The 17,104-nt window shown below is 38.0% G+C and overlaps 1 protein-coding gene across 3 annotated transcripts in view; it reads left to right on the top strand.

Moving 5' to 3' along the window:
- Positions 1-8,580: 8,580 nt before the first annotated feature.
- The window catches only part of LOC143296724 (dynein axonemal heavy chain 6-like), a 147,432-nt gene continuing 138,908 nt past the window's right edge, over positions 8,581-17,104 (top strand). For 2 of the 3 annotated variants that reach the window (XM_076608783.1, XM_076608781.1), the window contains exons 1-7: positions 8,589-8,711; positions 9,987-10,349; positions 10,655-10,803; positions 12,362-12,468; positions 13,207-13,632; positions 14,578-14,714; positions 16,438-16,605. In XM_076608783.1, coding sequence (XP_076464898.1) covers positions 10,026-10,349; positions 10,655-10,803; positions 12,362-12,468; positions 13,207-13,632; positions 14,578-14,714; positions 16,438-16,605 — 1,311 coding nt within the window. In that variant the 5' untranslated portion in view covers positions 8,589-8,711; positions 9,987-10,025. Of the gene's footprint in view, positions 8,712-9,986; positions 10,350-10,654; positions 10,804-12,361; positions 12,469-13,206; positions 13,633-14,577; positions 14,715-16,437; positions 16,606-17,104 lie in introns of all 3 variants that reach the window. The other variant, XM_076608782.1, reaches the window with a different exon arrangement.

The raw sequence follows: 17,104 nt of genomic DNA, 5'->3' as shown, positions 1-17,104 counted from the left end.
TCTGTCTTTCTCTCGTTCTTATTCTTCTTTTTATATTTCTTCATTTTGTTCTTTTTTTTGTGCATTTTCTTTCCTTTGAAGGGGACAGTGAAAACCCTTTAGCTTATTCGTTTTTCCTCAGTTGAATTCATCTATTTCTCCCTCCATCACTCTTTCTGAAATTCTGCTGAATACTCTTTTAAGACAATATGCTAGTTGTTTGTTGAAAAACGCACCAACACGTATACCTCCAAATCAGCTGGTGTCTTATGTGTTGAAGCTTGGTGTCTTTACTGCCAAATGGGCACAAAAGAATCAAAACGAGAATCAGTCATTTGAACTTGCACCTGCTATATTCTTTCCCAAAACAAGGGTGCATGCGATGACTTGAAACTGATGCACTCTTGTAAAAAGAACGGACATTGCTGATAGGCAGATTTTGACACTTTTTGTTTGTTTGTTTTTATGTTACACTTAATTGACAATCCTTTTTTTTCTGTTTTTCTTTATTTTACATCATTACAGAGGAAGACTTCTCAGCTAGGTACTTACAGTATATTGGAATCCGGTTTTGTTTTTTTATATTTTTGGTTGAAGCATGTAGAACTTATCTTTAAATGCTGGAAAGAAATCCTCTCCTGGCATTTAACTTGCAGGCACTCTAGAAAAAGTTCCGTATGATCTAGTCCTGACAGATTCATTACTAGATGTTGTCAGGTCCATAATGGACCCCAGGCCTTCCGTACCCCCATTTACCCCAAGCCATTTCATACACCTACATTTTTTGAATGGATATGATTTGTTTCTTCTTTGTTTGTTTGTTTTTGTTGTTTTTTGTTTTGTTTTTTAAAGTCCAGAACCTGGGCATTTTTATGATGGTAAAGAATTACCAAGGGGAGTGAGTCAGTAAAATATTTTCAACATAAAGAAAATATGGGTTGAAGGGATTTTATTTTGGAATTATTAACCATAGAAATCCAGGATTGAGCACAAAAGCTGTGAAAGATTTGGTTGAGATGGGGAGAGAGATGCTGGATCACTGTAGTATCATTGTCTGCAGAGAGGTGCAGGCAGTTTGTATGATTCCATGAGTTTGTTTTGGAAAAAAAATTATCAGGATAATATAAATCTGCTGATGCAGGGGAACCCAGTGATTTCATTCCTCGGAAATGTTATTGGAATATTAGGTGAATTGCATTTTAAGATAATGCAGTTCTGGTTTTTGTTCTTTGTTAAGAGTTTGTGATTGAGAGTATGTTTGTTACTTGTGGTCACAAGAATTGCTCAATGGTTAATATTATATTGTCATTCACAGTTGCAAATTGTCAATCAGTTGTTTTGTGATACTACATGCTTCAGAGAATCGTTTTTGCTAAAAAAAAAAAAAAAAAAATTAGCAAGCTGAGTATGGTACACTGAGTATTTTGATATCTAAGATATTTTTTTTCCGATCACAATGCATTCAGCTATCACACTATAACTGCTAACTTTCTGAACATCACCCTATCACTGTTATTCAGTAAGGTTCTGAACTTTTTTTCTTCAGATTTTCACTATTTTAAGATCAAAGTGGCAGTTTAACCATCCAATCTTTTTTCTCTCTCTTTTTTTCAGTTCCATGATTGATATATTATTAAAATGAATATTAAACTCAAGAATATTGATCATACCAACATTATTATCAAAGTATTGTCCTTGCTTTGATTTCTGGTTGTGTTGACACCTGAGGTTACTAGTTTATAGACCAAGTGGTGTAGAATGCTTAAAATGACAGACTGGAATCGGCCATCCTTGTTTCAGTTAAATTCAAGTCATTTAAGATTTTGTTCCTAAGACTTCCCTAAAGCATGTCAGATGGAAGAGAAATGACTAACAGGCTTAATGACTCACTTTTGTGTGATTTTGGAAAGAAGAATCCTCTGTGTTAACAATGTGAAGTCCTCATGGTACCATGATTATCATTGTAAAAGGGAACATTTGTGTGATGTGCCACCTTTCACTGACCAGTAGGATTTGTACAATATCCAATACATGCATTGTTGCTGCTTTCTTGTGGGAGGCCTACTTCTTCTGTATGTTCCTCCTGAGATTAAAATAAAGTCTTCACTGAGAAGGTTGTTAAATTCCTGTGTCTTTTTCTTCAATCCGCAGTGCTTTTTGTGGAGTGAAGACTCCACAGTTGTTTTCTGCCTCTGGCTGCCTGTGGCTGTCCTCTGTGTATCTTTCTACTGCTTTCAGGTCCTCTGACAGACTGGTGTTATCAGGTCCTTTCAGGCACTCTCTCTCCCTCCCGCAGGTCCCGGTGTATAGAGCTTATCTCATGACATTGATTGGCTACTTCCGTAAGGTGTGTCCAATGGCATTGCCATTTCCTCTTTATGATATGGACTTCCCATCGGTTGCAGATGTTCCAGAGGTTTTCATTTGTCAGGCTGTCAGCCACTTGAGTTGCAGGTGTTTTTTTTTCTCAAAGACACTTGTTGAATGAGGCAAGGATTGATGTGATGGAGGAGTGGGTTGCTGGCCATGTCTGTGATCTGTTAATCAGTACCCACTTTGTGTTGGCTCAAAAAAATGGAAACTTGCCTTTCAGGAGCTAGCAGTTGGCTTGGAAACTGGGCAAGGAAATGAGTGGAGATGAACAAGATGCATATATTTAATGTAAACAAATCTGCTTATTGAAGATGAACGTTTGAGACTTGTGGATTTGTCATGAGCCAGAGATAATATTTTTCACCTGGTCCTATTTCAGACCAAGTAAAAAGTGTAAATATATTGGTCATATTCAGAATGAATAGCCTTAAGATTCACAAGTTTTTGAGTACTGATGTGGAAGAAATAGCCTTTTCCTGAAGCAGTTAATCTTGCTGCCACTTGAAATGTGATGTACACATATTGCTACCTGTTGAAGTGCATCGGGAATGTGTTCCTGTACTTTCAGCTATGGTTACACGATGCAAAGTTGATGTATAGCCAGATATATTTTATAGCATTTATGACCGAAATATGAAAGTATTTGACCCCCACGCAATTTGACTTTCATGAAGCATAAGGTCAGTGCTAGAATTTGACCAGTTTTATCAGTATTTTGGTGATTGGTATACCCATCTGTAATGTCATCCCCCCCCCCCTTTTTTTCATAAATGGGATTATATCATGATTGTTTTTGCTTTGGCACAAATGGTATTTTTGAAGTGGTCTCTTTTTTTCTCTCTAAACCTGTCCTCTGCACATGTGGAATCTTGGTCTGAAGAAGTGCCCACTAAACCTTTCCCATTCTTACAAGGGTCATACCACTTCAACTTTCCCCTCACATGTTGATCAGTTGTCTCCCCTGACCCTACTCTGACCCATTTTCTTCAAAACACACGTTTCGAAAATAGTTTGTCATGCACAACACTTTGAGGAGTCTTACAACTCTTGTGTCAGAATTTAAAACCATGTTTCTGGTTTTAGGTTAATGTGCCTTTACCTGTTAACCACAGTTACTTTCTGGCACATTGCTTCGTGCATCAGTGGCCTTGCATTGCTGTGTGTGGTTTGAATACAGCTCTGTTTATCCCATGAGCTGATAAAAGGGGCCTCTTTTTCTGGTGTTGAAATGCCTTATCTCAAAAGTTGTTTATTCCTTCTGCTGTATAAGCTATTTAAAGGTCCATTATGTATTTTGATTTTTTTCTGAAGTGTCTTTAAGTAAGTGTGAATAATATACTTGAAATTCTCAACAACACCACCAAAAAACTAACAAAACAATCACTTTACAAATATTAATTTGATAACAGTTTGCAGGTAGTTTTGAGACCTGGCAAAATTTATAGTGCCTGTTGTTGAACATGAGCATGCGTGTGCAACGATGGGTATGTAGATATAGAAGTATAAATCATAGATATAATGAATTAATACTTGCACAACAGAACTGCCAAAACATGTCACACTGACAGAAAATGTTTATAAAAGAAACAAGTGTTTACAAACAATAAAAACAAACTTGTCAGCAAGTATATTTTTGCAGGCATTATTCGTTTTTATATATACCTGTGTGATTTTATGTTGGCAGATAAAAATCTGGTTTTCAAAATCTGAATCATCTCACAGCTGTCAAACAAAATGATTTTGCAACAGAGATATGAGTACTTGTCATAGTCGTATCCACATGTTTTTGCAAGAAATATTTATGTATTTTCTTTCCTGCTTTACTGTTCTCTTGAGATTGCTGTCCTGGTCAGCTATGATACTGGCCGTAGGTTGGGTTCACTAGAGAACTCCCACTGTTTAATCTTGGAAAGAACACATGGTATCAGTCACCGAAGAGAATGACGCCACAAGATGCATGCATGTTTCATTGCCTTGTAGTTAGTTATTATGAGCTCAACTTGTGCATGTGTAAAAGGGTTCTGTCAGGAAAGTGTGAGAGATTTGACTGCATTTATGGATAAACACACAGAGGTATCAGTATTCTGAATCAGAACTTATTAACAAACAGTTCAGTCAGTATTGATATAGTATTTTGACTTAAATAATTTTTTTGCTGTAGATATATACATTTGTTCCCATCCAGCAGCATAATTTAGGCGAGCAGTCTTTGAAGGACATAAAGAAACTACTTACCGCTTCTTGTACACATATTTACCTCTTAATTGTCTTGTTTTTGTGGATCAAGGATTGTTGTATTTTTGCTTTGGATATAAGATGATGAAATGTCACATGTTAAATGCCCAGTATCCTGTTGTGATCATCTTTTGATTTTCATTATTTTGTGACCATTCTGAATACTTTAACAAGTCTACAATAAGCCATGATCATAAGCTGTCAAGTACAAGCAGAGGGAGGCAGAGATGCACATAAAGACATCAACAGTTAAATCTTTTTCATATTGTGAAAGGTCAGGTTTTTGTTTGTGTCGTGTCACATTTTCAAGATCATAAACAAGCAGTGTTTTGGATTTTAGTTATATTGAGCCTTATTTTCCAAACATGGTAAGTTATATTCATCAGTGGACTAGATAATCTTTGATAAATATGTAATGAAAATGTGCACATGAATCAGTGCATTCAGGGAAAGGAAATGGCTGGGGGAAGGGAACAGTATGCATAGAATAACTGAATGTGCATTCACATGTCTTTCATTCAGATGTTGCATTCACATGTCTTTCATTCAGATGTTTAGTGAAATTGTTACTTGAATCACTTAACACCAATGAGTGTGTTATGTATGCATCAAAACAACATTGTGCAAGATAATATGGGGTGTTGCTTAGTACACTGGAGAGGTGGACAGGACAAAATGGGGATTGATATTGAATGTTTATTCACAGTTCATTCATTCAAATATTTTTGGTGAAATTATTAATGGAATCACTTAGCATGTATGTGGGTTTTTTTTGGTTTTTTTTGTGTTTTTTTTTTTTTTTGGCATCAAGATTATACTGGGAAGAAGATAGTTTTGTAATGATCTGTACAATGATGAAGGTTGGAGGGGGAAGGGGGGTGGGGTGGAATGGGGATTTATATCTGTTGTTATGTATTTGTGCCTAAGTAATCATTATTTTTTTGTGTAATATGTATTTGATGTACAATGTGTATATTACAATAAAAAAAGAAGAAAAAAAAAGAAGGAAAAACAGTTAAAAGGCATCAGTATGTGTAAATTTTTGTTTCTGTTTCTCTTTGAAAGAACGATGCATGTTATGTAACAAAAGAGAACCTGTGATCAACCCAAGTATCTAAAAGCATCTGATCAGGATTCAGGTTTTGACTCTTACTTGTCATAAATGCACACACACATGCATACACGCACGCGCGCACACACACGCACACACACACACATACACACACACACACACACACACACACACACACATGTATATATCACAGTAAGAGCTCCAGACATGTCAACAACCTCCTATACATAATTTCTGCATGAGCAGCAAATGGAGAGAAGATGGAAGAAAAAAAAGATAAAGCATCATGAAATGGCGACAATGAAAGAAGTGACTAAAACTCGTGATGAATTTACACAGTAAATATATCAATTGCTTCTCTGAATGCCCTCATCTAGGAATCATTTCTGTGTCATCTAATGTGCAAATGCTAAGTGTCCCAGTGATGTCCACAGAGGACAAGTTTTGTGTGCTTATTCTGACAAACGTGCAGCATGGATCAGCAATCCCATTAGGCTTTAGTTTATGTGCTCTTTATAGCGCTAGGTTTTTACTTGAAGCTGAAGTTTTGAGGCATGAAGAATCTGAATTCAAGTAATTAGCTTGAATTATTCAGCCGATGACCCACTCATTGCACCACTGTAGACTCATGTGATAAAACTAGCATGGAGGTCAGCATCCTTACATCATTTTCTTGTGCAGTAAAGGTTGAAAATCTCTTTCGTTTAAGATGTCTGAAGATATATATAAATACTGTTTCCATGGACAACCCTGGCTTCTCTTCTCACTATCTCCCCACACAGAAACTTTCAGAGCTTGTTGATCTTCTTCCATCATGATAACAAGTCTCATCCACCTGCAGGGTCTCCTCTGACTTGTGGCCTGCCAACCTGATATTGTACTTCCCTGTGGACTGCCAATGCTGGAATAGTGACAGATGAATGCAGGTGTGGCTGTATATGGGGGTCTTGGAATAAGCAGCATGGAAGTAATGCCACTGAAATGGTGCAGATGACTGGGCAGCAGAAAAGAAAAAAAAAGTCTCATCCACCATAGCTGTGCCTTGATGAGCAAAACACCAACATTGATAAGGGTCGACTGTGGAGTGATGGCTTAGAGGTAACGCGTCTGCCTAGGAAACGAGAGAATCTGAGCACGCTGGTTCGAATCACGGCTCAGCCGCCGATATTTTCTCCCCCTCCACTAGACCTTGAGTGGTGGTCTGGACGCTAGTCATTCGGATGAGACGATAAACCGAGGTCCCATGTGCAGCATGCACTTAGCGCACGTAAAAGAACCCACGGCAACAAAAGGGTTGCTCCTGGCAAAATTCTGTAGAAAAATCCACTTCAATAGGAAAATCAAATAAAACTGCACACAGGAAAAAAAAAAGGGGGTGGCGCTGTTGTGTAGCGACACGCTCTCCTTGGGGAGAGCAGCCCAAATTTCACATGGAGAAATCTGTTGTGATAAAAAGAAATACAAATACAAAATACAACCCAGAACTTCGATCAAGTGGAACAGGGGTGATGGGGAGAGAATGCTTTGAATTTGGGGGAGAGCAGCTGACGGGTTGATATTACCAAGTGCCATGGATATCAGGATACATACGTGAACGGCTTTACGCACACAAACACACAAAGGGACAAACACACAAACACATGCACTGTCATCCACAAATACACACATGCTGACATCCGCAAGCATACTATGCCCGCGTGTGGGTGTGGAGGGGGATAGAGGTGGGAAAGTTGGGGGAGGGCCTAGGTGGGTAGGCCCAATCTTTTTCTTACCCATTTACACCTGGGTGGAGCTTGGAAAATCGGGAGTATTTTCAATGTCCTTTCCAAGTACACACATCATGCCAAAACATGACCTCAGACTCCAATCACAAGTAAACACTGGATAAAAAATTCAATGATTAACACGCACACACACACACACACACACACATGCATGCCTGAATTACATATTTGATTTGGAGTTTATTTACCACACACACACACACACACATACAGGCTGTGTGTGTAATTCTGAAAAGAACAACAAACAAAAATGATAGATAAATAAATGATAAAAAAGAAAAAAAAAGAGAGAAAATTACTGTCATTATGCAATACTCTCCTGATGAAGCCCAATGTGCGAAACTGAGCGTGTAAGGGAAAAGAGAATCATCATTTTCTTTTCTTTCTCCCCCCCCCTTTGTGTGTGTGTGTGTGTGTGTGTGTGTGTGTGTGTGTGTGTGTGTGTGTGTGTGTGTGTGTGTGTGTGTGTGTGTGTGTGTGTGTGTGTGTGTGTGTGTGTGTGTGTGTGTGTGTGTGTGTGTGTGTGTGTGTGTGTGTGTGTTTGTTTTGTTTGTTTTTGGTTCTCTCTTGCATTTTCTGTTGCCCTCAAAGTATTTTCATGGAGTGGTGCCAGCAGTTCCAGGCTTTACCTTGTACACATATATACACGTGGACATGTCGTTGTGTGGTAAATAGACTTAAAATCAAATCAGTTATCCAACTTATTCCTGCCTTTATGATTTTGAAATGTAGACACTACTCAGGGGGAAGTCTGGGTGTAAAGAAACGCAACAGAGATAATCTGTCATTATTTTTTTGATAAAAATTAATTGTCTGTTGTCTTCCCACAAACCGGAGCAGAGTGTAAGGGAAACAATCGATGCACAGTTGAATTCAACACATGCGTGATTATTGCCCCTGCTTATCAAGTGAAACATGAAGATGGTATGTTTGTATTTACTCTAAAAGGGGGTTATGCAAACACACACACACACACACACACACACACACACACACACACACACACACACACACACACACACACACAACTACAATGAAAAAATTCAGAATACGAATATAGCTTTGCTTAGACAACCATTTGAGCTCATGAACACACTTCCCGCCATCCTTAATGCATTGTGGGTATTGCTAGGGTAAATCAAAATGGCTACTTAAGGACTGCAAATTGTTTTGCAAGCATTCGGGTCAGTTGTTCATTCATTTGAACATGGATTTGTCGCCATAAAAGTGTTAGTAACCGGTTTGTGTTTTGTGTATGAACAATTCAGGTAATTTCGGGATCGATGTTGGTCTGAAATATGTGAAATTGGGATGAATATCGTAGTCTTTTATATGTTTTGAATGATAACACACCAACACAAAAAAGTAAGAATTATACATACGTAGATAAGAATGGAAAAAAAAAAGTGCAGACAGACTCATGCCGCTTGCTGCCGCTGCTGATGCTACTACTACTTTTTCTACTGCTGCTACTATTGGCATTGCACGGTTGTGTGAACCAACAGAAAAACAAACCGTACAGACTTGTGTGGTGATGGTTCCCTGGTTCAACATGGGATAAAATTCATTAACTTTGGATTATTAAGATACTTTTAAACACGTTTCAAATATCACTGCAATGATGAGCAATATTTGTAGGCCGTGATTGTGATGATTATAGACTATTGTTTAAAAATTTTCAAGCATGATGATAAATATCGTTCATTGTAACAAAAATGAAGACAGATCATTGAGAAAAAATATTGAATGCATTATGAAACAACATACCAAAGTTTATATATACAGAGAGAGAGTTATGTGTGTGTGTGTGTGTGTGTGTGTGTGTGTGTGTGTGTGTGTGAGAGAGAGAGAGAGAGAGAGAGAGAGAGTTGTGACTTTCTGTGTGTGTGTGTGTGTGTGTGTGTGTGTGTGTGTGTTGTTGTTGTTGTTGTTGTTGTTAATCATTCTAACATTCTTCCAGTAAAATGACAGATAAGAAGAATGGCAGTGTGTGTGTGTGTGTGTGTGTGTGTGTGTGTGTGTGTGTGTGTGTGCATGCACAAAGGATATAAGTGGTTAATTTTAGAATGAAAAAAAATCATTCTCTTGAAGAGAAAAGTGTTGAAACCGTTCTTTGCAAAAAAAACCCCAAAACAACAACAACAAAAAAAAACAACAAAAACAAAACAACAACAATAAAAAACAAAAAGAATAAAAAATGCTGTGATGAGTAAACATGTCTATATATATATATATATATCTATTTATATCAGCCCTGATATAGCCTTAGTGGTCGGCTTGGCCATAAACAACATGATTTGATTTGATTTGATCTCTCTCTCTCTTTCTCGCTCTCTCTATATGTATTGCACACACACACACACACACACACACACACACACATACACACACATACATACACACATATATATATATATATATATTCATTTGTTTATATATTTACAGAAGAAAAAAAAAGGTGGCTGTGCACAATGAACGTTTTATTTTCAGAAGGGGCAGCCTCAGTTTTACACATACATCATCATGGTGAAGTTTTGTTCCAGATAAGTTCTGATTTTTAGGACAAGACCCTCTTCAGCAGAATGTCTCGTGAGGAATCTCGGATCAGTCGCCTGAGCCAGTACTCTGCATCGACTGTCCTCAATCAAGACTTCGCTGAAGTTTCCACTCTTGAGCAGGATCTGTTCAGTAAAGAGAACTCAGATAAGATCAAGGTGACACGATTTCAGGCTGGCCTTGAACCAATTAAACCAGGACAGGAAAATGGCCTCATGCAGAACAAGAATAAGGCCGGACCTGGCATGGATATGGCTGCAAAGCTTCGAGAGCGGCTTTATGATCGCCCTGAAAATTCTGGAGTCCTCAACTATGTTAAGCAGCAGACTTTTGGAAGAGGGAGACCAGTTGTGAGTATACACTCTAATGCGTTTGTATATCTGTGTATCTTGTGTGTGTGTGTGTGTGTGTGTGTGTGTGTGTGTGTGTGTGTTTGTAGTGTGTGTGTGTATATGTGTGTGTGTGTGTGTGTGTGTGTGTGTTGACATACACACAAAAGAAGGGAGGTATGATCAAGAAATAGATTGTGCAGGTAATTAAAAGTCTGTTACTAGAAGTATCAGCTGTGAGGGTATTGTGTGTCTGTAGATATTATATGCAAAAGAAAGCTGAGGACATTGTATACATGTGTAATACTGTGTGAATACATGCACAGAAACTGGCTCCCCTTGACCGACCATCTTCAGCCAAGCAGAACCAGCCACAGACTGAAGCGTTCCGCACGACAATCTTCAAGAAGGATTATGCACAGAGGCAGTTACAGCTTCAGGAAAAACATAAACAGCCATCTGGCCTGCAGAAAATGTAAGTAATTGTTTACAAACTAGGTTTCTTCTTCTTCTTCTTCTTCTTCTGCTTCTTCTGTTTCTGCTTCTTCTTCTTCTTGAAGTTCTTCCTCTTCTTCCTCTTATTCCTCCTTTTCATTTTCTTCTTATTATTTATCTCATCATATTTGTTATTGTTTCATTTATTCATGTATTTATTTTTCATTCTTATTTTTCATTGATTCTCGTTATGTTTAGTGTTTGTTGAGAATGGTGTTCTTCCTGCTTCTCTAAGCTATTTAACCCTTTCACTGCCAGGAAAATAAGATTTAAGTGAAATCTATTTGCCAGGGTTTTTTCCACAAAAAAAACGGTATATATATAAAAAAAAAAAAATTCTTTGCTCTTTGTTATTGGAGAAAGACCAATAAAAGTATATATTTTCCGAAAGGCAAATGAATAAAGAATACAAAACACATGATGTTTTCCCATTTTATATATTTTCAGTGACATGCTGTTGTTTTGAAATCAGTGTTTTGTTTTTTGTCATATATTCAACTTGTTCATTACAAACATTAGTCAGGTAATTTGCTCTAAGATATCATATTTTCTGGACAAACGGACAATACCTGCACAAACAAATTATACTAGAATAACCACAATAACATTTTTTTAAAAAGAGACAGATACACAATGCATTGTCACTTCTCCAAGTGATAGTATGTATGTGGGGTGATGCCCCCTCTGTCTCCAGCCCTCTCCTCTTCACCCCTCTCACACAGTCACGCGTTGGCTAAGTGCCAAGAAAATTGCTCACACTGTGTCCTGCTAATAATTCGGTCACTTTCTGTCAACTGCTACAGCTGTAAAGGTTCATCACTGTCTTCTCCTTTGAATTTGCGCTTCAATTCTTTCTCAGCATCAGCTAAAGAAAGCAATCTTGGTTGATTTTGGGCAACACGATCACATGTCTTGAGCACGGAGTTTGACATTTTGTTGAGTAAGCGAGGGGAGGAGCCAGACAAACACTGCGGCAGTGACTCAACCAAAACATTCAAATAAAGGACTGCCTCATGACGTAGATGGGGTTTCTAGCTATGAATATAATCTAGAAAGATTCCCCATGCTAAAGCTACCAGTATTTTTGTCAACTCACTGCAAACCAGGGAAAAGTCAGAATATTTCGATGACAAGCTATCTCATCATTGTGGCAGCGAAGCGTACATGCTTGTGCTGACGAGTTATCTTGTCATATAAGCAGCCAAGGGGTTAAGAATGGAATATAGCCATGAAGAAATGCAGCGAGATTCATTCAAACATTAATGACTTTGTGTGTGTGTGTGTGTGTGTGTGTGTGTGTGTGTGTGTGTGTGTGTGTGTGTGTGTGAGAGAGAGAGAGAGAGTATTTATATTTATGATGTCTCATAAGTATCATCACATGTATTGGAACCCACGGAAACAAAAGAGTGTTAATAGATTTTATTAAGCGTGTGTTATAAATTTTCCAGTTTAGAATCTGCCGTATATATCTATTGCCAGAATGTGTGTTATTGGATTGTATGGAGTGTGTATTATCAAATACATTGTTATGTTGTTAGCCTGGATAAGCAGATGACCAGCATCAAGGCGGCACAGGAGAAGAGCACCAAGATGAGAAGCGAGTCCCAAGATATGACCGATGACCTGAGCACTTTGACAGACATGAGTATGTCCTGTATTATCAGCATTCTTATTCTCTGGACTTTTCAGCTTAAAAAACAAATTGCAGAACGTTTGCAAATCTGCGGATGTGAAGTGGAAAACAGATTTCCATTACTCAACAGATAATTTGGGTGCGCTGGTACCGTTTGGTGGACTTGAATGAATTGATTTTACAACATTTGTTCAGTTTTCCATCTTGGGGATGTTAAAACAACATCAACAACAAGCCCACACAAAAGAAAAAAAAAATCACAAAAAATCACATAACAACTCCAGCTATCAGAGCATAAGTCTGCATGTGTTTAGCTTAAAAAAAAATTCTTGTGCTCTTACACAAAAGTTTAAAAAAAAATATATCTTTCATGTTTTATTTGATGGATTTTAGCTTACAGAAAGCCATTTCTTAAAGATAAATAAATAATGGAAACAAATAATTTTATTGCAAGATTGAGTTTGCTCCTTTGAAAATGTGTATGTTTGCATGTGTGTGTATATGTGTGTGCATGAGTGTATGTAATTGTTCATGAACAGATTATTTTCAGAATGATTTTATCTTTGATGGTGTCAGTACAGATCCATGGAACAAAGGCCCTCATAACACTTCTATTTATTTAGTCACTTTGCTCAGCATGCTTATATTAATGAAGGATGCAGACAGTTGTGTCACTTTCTCTTCCACCAACATCATAAATGTGTGACTTGTCTGACATTGCTCTTGTTCTTTGATTGGTTTTACCTTCAGGCGACACAGAGAAAATGCCAGACGTGGAAATGGCAGAAGTGTTCAGTGACATCGTCAGTGACCCAGCAAAGACCTTCGGTGCCGGTGAAAAAGTCCCTGAGATCCTGCGAGGCGACATCACCACCGATGAAGACAGCTTTGACACCCAGAGAGACAAGGACAGCTTGGTGGGAGTCCCCACCATGCTGAGCAAGCCGGAGCTTCCCAAACCTGCCAAACTCCCTGGTATTTTGCCTTTGGAGCGGCGGCACTCGTCAGCCAGTCTGGACAGACCTCAGTCGGCGAAGACCAAACCCCGGCCCACTCGGCCCAGCAGTGCTGCCATCGCTCATCGACCTCCGTCAGGGGCAAAGAGAGCGGCGTCGGGCAGAATGGACATGTCCAAGGTGTTAAGCTACCTGAAGAAGAATCGATACGATGACTCAGGTCAGTTGTTCGTTCGTTCTTTTGTTTAATGTCTGTCCACACTTGTGATTTTAGACAATTGTTGTCAGTTATATTTGTGGGCATGTCTTGTGCTGCATTGGGATGCATATTGTTTGATTTTTGTTGTGAACTGTGTTGGAACTGTTGTTACGTTGTACTGTATTTTAAAATTTGATTGATCTCATTACTTTTGCATACTTACGTTTAAGGTACATTAGAATTTTGATGGATTGCCCTTTATTATATGCTCGTAGCACTAATGCACTGCACTGCACAGTACTCCTATGTACTGTGCAGTGCTTTGCTGTTCTGGGATTTATTGTATTGTGCTGCACTCAATTGCACGGCATAACACTGATGTTGTATTGTGTCATATTGTTTCGATTAAATGATGAAAGTCTTCTGTCTGGTCCATGATTTTCAGACAGTGTCAGACAATGCATGACAGATTTCTGAAATTAAAATGCTTTTCACATTTGGCATTTATGCAGTTTATTGATTTTAAATTCAATTTGTTGACAGAATTCTGAAATGAGTAAAATCACATTGTCTCAAGGCCTGATTAGTGTGTTGGGTTTATGCAAAGATCATGCATCTGCACCTTTATTTTTCTATTTATTCATCTTTTTTTTTTTTTTTTTTTTTTTTTTTTTTACAACAAATTTAGTGTAGCACAAATTGACCAGTCTACACATTTGACATCTCACTGAAACTGGAAACTGAAAACAGACATTGTTTTGATATTTTGTGTGAGTTTGAAAGTCATTCAGGAACTCAAGTTTTTTTGTTTGTTTTTAAAAGTTATTTCATTTAAACCAACCTTTTCAGTGTTGCTGGTTTTAAGGAGACAGAAGAAATTTAACCAGGGACTTTCTCCTTTTTATTTTTTTTTAATTATTTTTTTTAATTAAATGCATCACATTGAAGTGTGTGACGTGTCGACAGTGCCAGCCAATGACAGTGTGTACGACAACCTGATAGAGATGCGGCAGAAGTTGGGGTGGGTGACGGACATTCCTCGCCACGGACCTGACTGCAAGAAGGACATGGACAAGCTGTCAGATAAACCACTCTCTGAAAAGGTGAAACTTTACCTCCTTGACTGTTCTGGCGAGTATGTTTGTCAGTAAAGAGCTGTTACCTTTCTGAGTTTACAGGTCAGGATTTAGGTCTTCATTGTTCATTTCCATTTCTTCCATTTGATAATACATGTACATCACTTTTATTAAAAAAAAAAAAAAAAAAAAAAAAATCACTTGCATTCCTTAAGAGTATGCAGAAAGTAGTAATTACCTCTCAGATTCATGCCACTCGGATCACCTTTCACCAAACTTCAGCAGTCAAGGAATTAGAAAAGCTTGTATTTCTGAAGCTGACTTGTTTTTGTCTGTTTGTTGATTTTGTTTATTTAGCAGTTTTGCTGGCTTCAGAAAGTTTGTCTGTGGTTGAGGCTTGCAAGCTTTCCCTGGACACTTTTTTCTCCATTTGTTTTCTTTTAAAATTGTTTTTTTTTAATATAGTATTTAGTATGCCCTTCTTCACTGTTTGAACAATTTTTTTTTTCCATTTATTTAAAAAAATTATATTTTAGTCCTGTACAAGCTGAGTTTGTTCAGAGTCATGCTGCTTTTTGTCCAGTTGAACACAAGGGGACTGAGTTCCTCGTAAAGCTCAGTAGTATGGGTCAGTATGAAGGTAAAAGATTCAGTAAATTACTGTGCAATAAATTGAACAGTCCCATCATTTATGTCCAAGAGGAGGTTTTGAAGAATAATAGATCACAACACAATGGATTGAACAGCCGCACCATGTTTATCTGACAGGAATCTTTGAAGGATGAAAAATCACAATACGGTAGATTGAACAGTTGCATGTGTATGTCAAACAGGAAGCTTTGAAGGATGGAAAATCACAATACAGTAGATTGAACAGTTGCATGTGTATGTCAAACAGGAATCTTTGAAGGATGAAAAATCACAATACGGTAGATTGAACAGTTGCATGTGTATGTCAAACAGGAATCTTTGAAGGATGAAAAATCACAATACAGTAGATTGAACAGTTGCATGTGTACGTCAAACAGGAAGCTTTGAAGGATGAAAAATCACAATACGGTAGATTGAACAGTTGCATGTGTATGTCAAACAGGAATCTTTGAAGGATGAAAAATCACAATACAGTAGATTGAACAGTTGCATGTGTATGTCAAACAGGAATCTTTGAAGGATGAAAAATCACAATACGGTAGATTGAACAGTTGCATGTGTACGTCAAACAGGAATCTTTGAAGGATGAAAAATCACAATGCGGTAGATTGAACAGTTGCATGTGTACGTCAAACAGGAATCTTTGAAGGATGAAAAATCACAATACGGTAGATTGAACAGTTGCATGTGTACGTCAAACAGGAAGCTTTGAAGGATGAAAAATCACAATACAGTAGATTGAACAGTTGCATGTGTACGTCAAACAGGAAGCTTTGAAGGATGAAAAATCACAATACAGTAGATTGAACAGTTGCATGTGTACGTCAAACAGGAAGCTTTGAAGGATGATGAATTACAGTCCAATTGATTGAACAGTCACATTGTGTATGTCAAACAGGAGGCTGGCTTTAAAGGATTATGATTCACAATACACTATATTGAGCAGTCACATTACATTTGTCCAGCAGGAGTCTCTGAAGGTTGAAAAATCACAATGCAATAGATTGAACAATTTCATCATGTACGTCCAACAGGAGTCTTTGAAGGATGAATGAATCACAATAGATTAGATTGAACAGTCGCGTCATGTGTCCAACAGGAAGCTTTGAAGGCTAAAGATGATGATGGACAGTTTCTGTATTGCCTGCCTCGCAATCGTAACCACCCGAGGGCAAGGTACAACCCCTATGACCTTCAGGTGGTCTCTGCCAACACAGCACGGGCTCACTCTGTTTACTGGACAGTCAGTGCTTCCTATATCACCATGGTGAGAGAGTATGTGTGTGTGTGTGTGTGTGTGTGTGTGTGTGTGTGTGTGTGTGTGTGCACATTTGTTTGTATGTATACGTGTATGTGTCTGTGTGCACATATCATGTGTTCTTGTTTGTGTATGTGTGTGTGTGCACATTGGTGTGTTCTTGTGTGTGTGGGTGGGTGAGTGCATATTGTGTTATGTGTGTATGTTATGTGTGTGCACACATATGATATGTGCTTGTTTGTGTTTGTGTGTGTGTGCATGTACCTATAAGTGTTTATGTGTTTGCATTATGTTGTGTATGTGGGAAGATCTGTTGTTGCATGTTTTCATTTGATTTATTTAGTCTCATTACTCTTGATTATATTGGACTTTATACTGTGTGTGTGTGTATGTTTGCGTGTATGTGTGTGTGTGTGTGTGTACGTGTGCGTGTGTGCATGTGTGTGTGTATGTATATGTACAACAGCTGTGGTAAATGAACTTGAAAAGTAATATGTAATAGTGTTTG

Source organism: Babylonia areolata, chromosome 21 (genome assembly GCF_041734735.1).
Source record: "Babylonia areolata isolate BAREFJ2019XMU chromosome 21, ASM4173473v1, whole genome shotgun sequence".
Lineage (NCBI taxonomy): Eukaryota > Metazoa > Mollusca > Gastropoda > Neogastropoda > Buccinidae > Babylonia > Babylonia areolata.
The sequence above is the reverse complement of the archived record's forward strand: the minus strand, read 5'-3'. Positions and strand labels throughout refer to the sequence as shown.